Source organism: Diabrotica undecimpunctata, chromosome 6 (assembly GCF_040954645.1).
Source record: "Diabrotica undecimpunctata isolate CICGRU chromosome 6, icDiaUnde3, whole genome shotgun sequence".
NCBI classification, from domain to species: Eukaryota; Metazoa; Arthropoda; class Insecta; order Coleoptera; family Chrysomelidae; genus Diabrotica; species Diabrotica undecimpunctata.
Window position 1 is genome coordinate 6,562,365 of NC_092808.1, and position 10,060 is coordinate 6,572,424.

The following is a 10,060-nucleotide window of genomic DNA, read 5'->3' on the forward strand; positions in this document are numbered from 1 at the left end:
TAGTTCTCTGTCTTTTCATATATCTACCATCCACCCATTAGTTCCAAACTCAGTAAACATTTAAACACAATCCAGCAATTCATCAGAATTCACTTTCTCCCACTTTACCTAAACCTTTAATCAACCATTGCTCCCCCCTCTCTTAGTCAACAACTTAGTACACCATACTCACAAATAAAATTTCAAACTTTTATGTATCGGATTTTAACACAACCAAAATATATTTTGTTCAGGGTGCTAGATGCTTTAAGCATGAAGGACCTCTATCATCTCTAATTTTGTTGATTAACTCTTTCATTTCCCTTTAACCCACTCCCCTTTATTCTTTAGTCATTCCATTTACTGTTATTCCTGCCAGGTCTCTGAGGATCTCAGTCTTTCCATAAAATTTTTAAATTTAATCACATAAATTATAACTTTAATTCCTTCAGCCGGAAGATTTTCAATCATTTTTTCTCAAACTATTGGACTCACTTATATTAAAAAAAAAAAATTTTACGATACTAGCAGTATTAAACAATTTCATCTACTTAAAAAAGTCTTACATTAGCTACAAATATATACTAATTATTCTTCCTTGTCCTAGATGTTAGCAACATAAAAGGACATTTCCATATATTTCAGCTAATTCTTCACAAATTACACCTTTTAGACCACACTCCATACGATAAAGAGTAAAATAAGCTGCCTAATGCATAAGTCATCTTCTTAAACATGACCTTCAACAACACCAGTAATTAACATCTTTTACATCCAATATTAAATAATTATAGAAAAATTTTTAAATTCCAACACCTGGATTACTGTTATCATTTTAACATCATCAAAGTTTTTTAATCTTTTGGCTGTAGTAATATAATGTTTAACTAACACTGTTTCATGGTTCATTGACATTTTGTTTTTGACACCGCTCATGAGTATTTCATCAATCAGTTGCCAACCGTAGTCCGTTTGAAGAGGTTTACTCTCCGGACACTGGAACTCACTTAAGCATGGGTGTATGTTACCTGAAGTAAAATCTAATTAAAATATTAAACATCATATAATATTATAAACATCATGTACATTCTTCGGTAACATTTTTCAATTTAAAGGGTTTTTACCCAAATATTTTGGTGGCTCAGGCATGTTAACCTGTAAGTATAACCATTTTATTGTTTTTAACCTTAGTCAAAATTTTAAACCACGTTTGCTGTAACTAAATGGTTTATGCTTATTTTAGGCATTTTAACCTGATGATGGAACAGTTGTTCCGAAAACGTTCGTGCTTGTAATGTTGCCCTTTTAAGGGTTTTTATAAAATAAAATATACCCACATACAAAGACTAACCTCTTTTGTTATACGTGGTATACAGCCAGCTACAGGAATTATTTTCCTTGTGGATTTTCTTAAGTAGATGTCTCAGCCTGTACCTGAAAATAAGTTCTTAAATTAGCAATTTGTTTATCAAATTGCTCACCTATATCCATAAGTCCTCTTCCCCCTTGATACCGCGGTAATGTTGTTCTCTCTACTGCACTGCGTGGATGATGTTTTTGCGCCTTTGTGAGAAGTGTTCTTACTTTCCGCTGAAGACCCTCTATATCCGTTTTTGACCACTTTATAATGCCAAATGAGTAGCTAAGCGCGGAACAGGCGTACGTATTTAATGCCGTAAACAAATTTTTACTATTAAGATATGACCGATTTAGTTGTCTTAATCTTCGCACGAACTTTGAAGTTAGTTCAGCTTTCATATGTTTATGGTCAATTTTTTTCCGCGCTTGTTTTACTCCGAGATATTTGTATATATCATTTTCACCCATTGCCTCGATGTTTTGGTCATCTTGCATATCGAAACCTCCGGGCTGAACCTTTCCTCTGACTATATTTAGTATACGGCACTTGTCTAGTCCAAAATGCATACTGATATCATTATTACATTAATTAACATTATTATTAGCATTATTGTAATTAGCATTATAGCAATTAACAATAATTAAGTACAAATATATAGTCATAAACTTACTAAACACGCATATCCAATAATATGTTCTTGGTGAATCATTATTCACATTATTGGTGATCGTTGGGACATTTCTTATGGATTGTGACAAATCATAAAATAAAAGGGAAGTACTTAAAAGTCAATTAGTAGGAAAAATGTCCCGTCCATTGCCATTTTAAAGATTTAATTCTGTGGATTATATCAGTGACCTTGTTTTTTTGTCTGATCCATTCTATTATTTTTTATCTCTCTTGTCCAAGTTTCGCAGCCGTATGTCATGATTGATAGTATACACTGATCGAATGCTTTTTTCTTCAGGTGGAGTGGCACGTTCGATTTGAATATAAATGCATTTCTACCAAAAGTAACTCAAGTCAGTTTTATTCTTCTGTTGATTTCTGGGAGTAAGGAGCTAGATTTATGTATTTATTGTCATAGGTATACGTACTTATCTACTGACTCAAGTTTAGTGTTTTGTGTCTCGGTGTACATGGTTTTTGTTTGTGTCAAGTTTATTTTTAGACCAACTTCATTACTAGCTAGTTATACAGGATTATTATCAATCAGAACATCGCCGTCTTCAAATCTTAGAGGGCTGATGTATTCTCCATCAATGGATAGGCCTTTGTTGTTCCAATTCATTTTGCTGAATATATTTTTTAGAGTTGCAGTGAAGAGCTTTGGCGATATTGCGTCTCCTTGTGGACGCCTCTGGTAGTGGGAAATTCTGGAGTGTTTTCATAAATTTTTACCTTAGCTTTTGCTTGTCTATATATACACTTCTCCAAGAAATTAACGCACCACTTCAGTAAATCAATTTTATTTCTAAACAGGCAAAGAATAAAAAATAAAACTTCACCAGGATTTATTCTACATTTTATTAGTAATTATAACAATTTGTCTAATCATCAGAAAATGTTGAAGTACAGGAGAGAAAAAAAATAAAACGGAAAATTCTAAAAAAATAATGATAAGAAAAGTAAACTAACATATGAAAAAGTCTTAATAACGAGTGTTTTTACTTCTACTACGTATAACAGCCTCATATCGTTGGTCTATACTTAAAATTAATTGCCGTATTTCATTTTGGTCTAGTTCTCTCCAAATCTGGATCAGCCTCTCTTCCATTTCCTGTAAGTTGTTTGGTTGAATCGGTGTCGCTCTTAATCGCCTACCAAGGATATACCAGAGAAGTTCAATCGGATTTAAATCCGGACTATATGCTGGCCATTCCATAGTGTTAATTTCTACCTCTTCTAGATAATTTCTGACGATCTGTGCAGCGTGAGGTCTGGCATTATCTTGCATAGTAAGAAATTTTCACCGATATTGGGAGCGAATGGTACTACATGTTGCTCCAGGATCTCTAATATGTACCTTTCAGCTGTAACAGTTCCATTTTGTATGACGACTAGGTCCGTACGTGCGGTCAAAGAAATACCACCCCACACCATAACGGATCCTCTACCAAAAAATGTGGTGTGTGAGAAGTAAACATATCGTTCGAAACGAAAACTGAGCATATCGTTCGTTAGATCGTCGCAACACACGAACACGTCTGTCGTTATTGTACAAACAAAATTGGGATTCATTAGTAAATAACACTCGTTCCCAGTCAGCCTCTAACCAATTAACGTGCTCTCTGGCAAAATGTAGTCTCCACCTTCGATGCTCTCTAGTTATTAGAGGACCTCGGGCGGCAATCCTAGGTGTTAGTTGTATTCCTCAAGTCGCTGGCGAACAGTTTCAGTACTAATTTGTATAGCATGCACGTCTCGAAGCTGAATTTGTAGACTTGATGTGTTACAAAACGTTGTCGAAGAGCAGAAATTCTTAAAAATCGATTTTGAATAGGGGTAGTTACCCGGGTTCGTCCTTGCCCTGGTCTGCGTGGATGATCCCCTGTTTCTAGGAATCTTTCTAACACCCGTGAGACGGATATGTGGGACACATTAAACCGATGACCAATTCTTCGGTAACTCCAACCTTCTTCCGACAGTATCACTGCTTGGGCACATTCATGTCGGGTTAAATTACGTAATTGACGCTCCATAATAAATACAATTAACAATAATCAACAATTAAATAGTAGCCGAATAAAATTTATAAACACTTGGAAATTAGTATATTTATAGAATTAGTACATTTTTTGCTTCTTTTTGTTTTGTTGCAAAAAAAACTATAGCGATAAAACACAGTCAATAAATATACATTTTTTTGCTTCTTTTTCTTTTGTTGCAAAAAGACTATAGCGATAAAACACAGTCAATAAATATAGAGTGTACGAATAGCATATAAAAGGGGCTTGCAAAATATAATATTACAATGGAAATTTTTATTAACGTTAATAAAATATTTTAATGTTTCAAAGTGGTGCGTTAATTTCTTGGGGAAGTGTATTTGTTAAAATCTTTATGTCCAGTTTGTCAATACCTTGGTTAGTCAAAGCTTCTATTACTGCCTTGAGATATGTAGAATCGAAAATCTTCTCGAAAAGAATACTAACTGGGAAAATAAGAGGAAAAAGAATAAAGGAAGTTAAAAGAAAGGAGGAAGGAGTAAAAGAAGAATAAAGGTAGTTAAAAGTTGTCTGTGATAAAAGGTATATTCATAAATGTTTTCTTGCAAACATTTATACTTTTTAATCCATTAGGCAAAATATACTTGAAGAAACTCTGTATTTAGCTCTCCCATTTAGACTGATCAAGTTTGTGCCTTCTGCTGTTGGATGTGTCTGATATTTCTTTTAGTAGGATAATCTTTTTATTATTTTTAGTTTTAATATTATGATCTACTAATAAAATTAAATTTTTTCAGTTGCCAACGGTTTATGGAACTCAATGATGGAGCCGTCTGGACACAAAAATACAGATGGAAGTGACAACGCATCCAAATTTCATTGCCCTTCTGAGAAACATCCCTATATTTATACATCGGAAAATAGCTGACTACAAGGATGACAATTCCATTGTTTTTAAAGACTTATGAATGCTCTCAGGCCATTATATTGTATAAGACTGTACATTAATTTAATATTAAATATGTGATAGTAAATATTTGTTTTATTTACAAAATGTATTCTGCAAATCTACCTGCAGCGATAGTTTAAGAGAAAAGTGTTCTTTGTAAGGAATTCAATGTTTAATATAAAACCCGATACTGAGATTTAACAGTTCTATGAAGATTTACTACCTAATGCAACACAAGAAAAAGCATAAAATAACGATAATAATTATTATGATAGATCTCAATGCAGAAGTGGGAAATGGCAAAGTTGAAATTGGGAAAATATTGAAAAAGATTGGGACTATGGAATGAAAGAGGCGACACTTTTGCCAAGAACAGAACATGGTTGTGAAATGAATACATGATTCAAACTACCAGCTCGCAGAGAATTTTCGTAGAAATCGGCACAGACAATAAAAATAATTGGATCAGAAATCAAATAACTACATAATGAATGATTAATCAAAGATACCGAAATAACATAAGCGCAAAAACCTACCCCGATGTAGATTTTCCCACCGACCGCACGCTGCTTCTAGACAAATTTAAAAATTCACAAGGTGAATGAATTTCCTGGAGTTGGCTGTATACCATAAATCACAAAATTTTTATGAAAAAAATCCATTATAAAAGGTATATTAATATAAAAACTCTATCGGGCTACATCACTGAACGTTTTCGCAATGTCTATACCATCATCAGTGCTTTTCTAGGTTTACATATTAGTCACTAAATTCATAGGTAAAAACCCTTTAAAAATAGTTCAATTAATATTTAGTTATATTTTTGCTGATAAAATTCTAGGATGTTTAAGTTATAGACGGAATTAACATCATGGCAATTGCTGGCCCCCCTTGGACGAAGTGTCTATAGAATAGATAACTAGTAGCACAAACTACTACATGGCATGGAATCCTGGATGTTGACAATTGGCTCGTTACGAGGCCTGGAAAAGTTTGAGATGTGAATATTTCGTCACATTCTAAAAAGTTCGTTTTAGAAATTAATCATTTTAGAAATAAAGAAGTATTAAAACGTATAGATAGAGATCGTGAGCTTGTACAACTTATTAAAAAATGAAAAACATTTTATCTTGGCTTTGGAGTAATTTCAGCAGAATGGAAACAGTCTTTAATAGATAGAAAAGGCTCAAAAATCGACCAGAAAAATTGCAAAGGGATAGTAGTAATACAAACTATAGTAAATTACATATATTCAAGAGAAATAAGGAACCTTACAACAGGCTAGAGATCGCTTAGGGTTTAGTACAAAAAATTATCACCTGCAATGTCTGAAGACTAATTTAAAAAACGATCGAATATAACAGGCCTTTGGTGCTAATTTTTATGGACTTTCGCAAGGCCTTCGGCACAGTATATGTTTGTAATATTCAATTCGCATTTAGGAGTGGCTCGGGTACTAGAGAAGCCTTGTTTAATATAAAAGTACTGATAAGGAATGTAGCATTATAAATCAAAATTGGGGAAAGTCTGTTTAAATGGTTCCCTTGGGTAAAATGGTCCATTAAAATATTTCTCATAATTTTCATAAAACCGCCATTTAGCTTTCTTTGTTATATTCAGTACTACTAGCGCCACATATGTACGAAGCTGTGAAGATGTGTAAAGAATAATACCATAATAAATTCGTGTTTGCAAAAGTCGTGTTTTTAGGCGTTTTAAATAAAGTAAGTAGAATTTTTTGAATGGAATTTAAAAAGGTAGTAAAGAAGTCATTGATGTAAATTAGTTTTTATATTTGATCAGATTTTGATGTAAAATGGCCCCTTCATGTTAAGGCAAAATGACCCCGGGGACCATTTTACCCTGGCTTAGCCTACCAAATAAAGTTTTGAGTTATACTGGAATATTTTTATAACAGCCAGATGTAGGTATATTATCTTTACAGAAATAATGATAAGAACTTATGTTCGGAAGACGCCCTGTCGTCTATACAGGGCGTAGCAATAGGATTTAAATTCAATGAGACTTGCCTTGGAACATATTTCTAATGGCATGCCTTTTAAAATAGCTGATAGGCTTTAAAATCTACCTTTGAGTGCTTAAAAAAAGGCCAAAAATCAAAATGTATTGGTAAGTGAACTAAAAGTAGACTTCTTTATTCATAGGCAACAGTTTATTCCAAAAGACTTGGTGAATTCACTACTATATTACCCAAATAATTGGAAACCTAATTAAAGAAATATGTTTTAGAGATGGAAGACCGACTATTTGGCATGACGAAGAAAAACATTTGTTAAATGGCCTACGACCTTGCGTAGAGGAATGGTATTAAACACAAGTTTTCTTCTAAAAACAAGAAATCAGCTGGAACGGCTTGGTTTAGAGACTTTCTAACGAAATATCTAGAAATTTCTAAAGCGACTTCAGCTGCCAGAGCGAGAGGTTTTAATAAAGAGGTATCGCTAAGTTTTTTCTCGTTTAGAGGAAATACAAAATAAAAATAACACTAAACCTATAAAAATATACAGCAAGTCGCTCAAAATTTTATCACATAAAGGGCGAAAACAGGTTCTTCTCTTAAAAAGCACCAAAAGGAGGCAAAATGTTACCGTTGTTCTCTTTGTAAATGCTGAGGATCAATTCATCCCTCCAGCAATAATATACATATTTTCAACAACATACACAGTGATCAGTTGAAAATAGAATCCTATTATTGCTTCACGGTCATTCAAGCCACAAGTCTGTCGAAGCTATAGAATACTGTAGGGAAACTGGCATCATAATACTGCCGTTTCCTCCACATTACACCCACGAAATGCAGCCATTGGATGTAGCAGTATTTTTACCTCTAATGGCATATTTTTATGAGAAAGTTATTTTATTTTAAAAGAAACCCTGGAAAAGTCGTAACTCTCTGTAATATATTGTTTGAAAAATCGTATCGAAAAGCTGCCACACTTGGCAATGGACTCAGTGGATTCGAGAAAACAGGTATCTGTCTATTTAAACATATTCCCAGATTGGAAATTTAAACCGTGTACAATTGATTGACCTATAATGGAAAATGAAACCGTGGATCCATCCATGAACAAAGAACTTATTCTCCACAAAGAGATACGTCTTCGCTTACCTATAAGGAAAAGACAAATTCGTAATATCTTCATCAGACGACTCAGATCATAAGAAATGGAAAGCAAGTGGACAATCTTCAGATTAGATCAGATTTTTTGGAAGCAGTCCGAGGGGATTATCGGAAAATAAAACTCTATTCACTGCAGCTTCAAATCCGGTTGTTGCTTCAAACCATAAAGTCCATATTACAAGCTCTGCAGTTGGTACTTTAATCCCAATATACGAAGTAAGCACATTAGAACAGAATGGTGGCGTTAAAAGGAATGAAATTCCATCATCACTGGAGGATACTTTTGTAACTCCATATAATATATCTCCTGCTTCAGGCACCTCCTCAGGCAAGAAGTTCAAGACCTTCGCAAGAATCAACTGTGTTCACGTCTGCACCAAAAATATATTTTGATGAAACAAAACAAATAATAGCCAAATTAACTTCAGTCAAACAAAAATTTGATGATATTTTGTTCGGAATTATTGAGTAAAACGCAAGCGAATGAGGTTTGGATTAAGTGCAATGGTGTCATTGATTGTTTTCAGGTGTATCTGAAAAGCAGAAATTGTATGTTTGCGTTTTTTGTAAATAAAAATGTAAAAATTACTTTTTCTAGCCTAAAAAATACTAGAGGGACCATTTTGCCTTACTCTCGACTATATACATCTGCACAATCGATTTTTGATAACGCTTTAGAAAACAGCTGAATTGGACGATAAAGATTTACGAATAATAATACAAATCTAAACTGGCATCAAGTAGTAATAATAAAAAATGATCCAGAACTGTCAGATGAAATAAATATAAAAAGGGGAGTGAGACAATACTGTATACTATTGTCTTTACTATTTAACTTGTATTTAGAGGCAATATTTAAGGAAGCTTTAATGGAGACAACAGAAGGTATTATTGTGAATAGTACAACAGTGAAAAATATTAGATATACCGACGATACTTTACTGCTGGCTAATTTCGGAGAAAACCTTTAAAATCAAATTAACAAAATAAACCAGATCTGTGATCAATATGGATTAAAACTCAACGTTAACAAAACTGAATATATAATAGTTAGCAAACAAAATGTACAACGTAACGGTATAAAAGTCGGAAATTCCATACTGGACACAATAGAAAAAGTCTTGTATCTCGGCAATCATATTAATGAGAGCTGTGAACCAAGTGTAGAAATTAAAAGCCGAGTAGAACCAGCCCAAGCATAATTTGTAAAAATGAGGAATGACTTTGTAGCCACGATCTTAGTATTGACTTTCGCGTTCGAATGACATACTGCTATATCTTTCAAGTGCTACTATATGGAGTGAAAACGCTGACTCTATGTGAGCCTATGCTTAAACACTTGGAAGTCTGTAAGATGTGGGCATACAGATGACTACTAAAGATATGCTGGGTCGACACAGTTAGAAATAAGGAGGTCCTTAGACGACTGAAACAAATTACACAACTAGTCAATATAATTAAGAGATAATTAAGATGTGCAAGCTGGAATACTTCGGTCACATTAATAGACACCCTGAAAAGTATGTTTGCATCTGATCATTCAGGAAAAGATACAAGGTAAACGTTGTCCAGGTAGAAGAAGAACATCATGGCTGAAAAATCTAAGATAATGGTACGGAAATTATTTAGAGCTGTTGTCGATAAAGTTATGATAGAGAATAAAGTAGCCAACATAATATCCAACTATCGATAATGGTAATGGAACTAAAAGAAGCAGAAGAATATTGGTGCTATTGTAGAGTTATTAGACCAATGCAGAATAGATTATCACTACTCCAACATTATGTTGGAAAGGAAATTGCAACAGCTTCTATAAATCTAATATGAAATGATAAGCGGCTGCTGAGGAGCAAAACAATTCTTGTAAAAATGACACGAAAACTGTTGATGAGAAAGTCTCGTTCACGTTTTGTGTTACGACCTTGATATAAAGCTGTAGTAAAATCTTCTGAATCTCTACC

The 10,060-nt window shown here is 33.6% G+C and overlaps 1 protein-coding gene across 3 annotated transcripts in view; it reads left to right on the forward strand.

The window, feature by feature from the left end:
* The window catches only part of LOC140443053 (phospholipase B1, membrane-associated-like), a 45,006-nt gene extending 39,978 nt beyond the window's left edge, over positions 1-5,028 (forward strand). For all 3 annotated transcript variants that reach the window (XM_072534100.1, XM_072534099.1, XM_072534101.1), the window contains exon 7: positions 4,806-5,028. In XM_072534100.1, coding sequence (XP_072390201.1) covers positions 4,806-4,936 — 131 coding nt within the window. In that variant the 3' untranslated portion in view covers positions 4,937-5,028. The remainder of the gene's footprint in view (positions 1-4,805) is intronic.
* Positions 5,029-10,060: the final 5,032 nt, after the last annotated feature.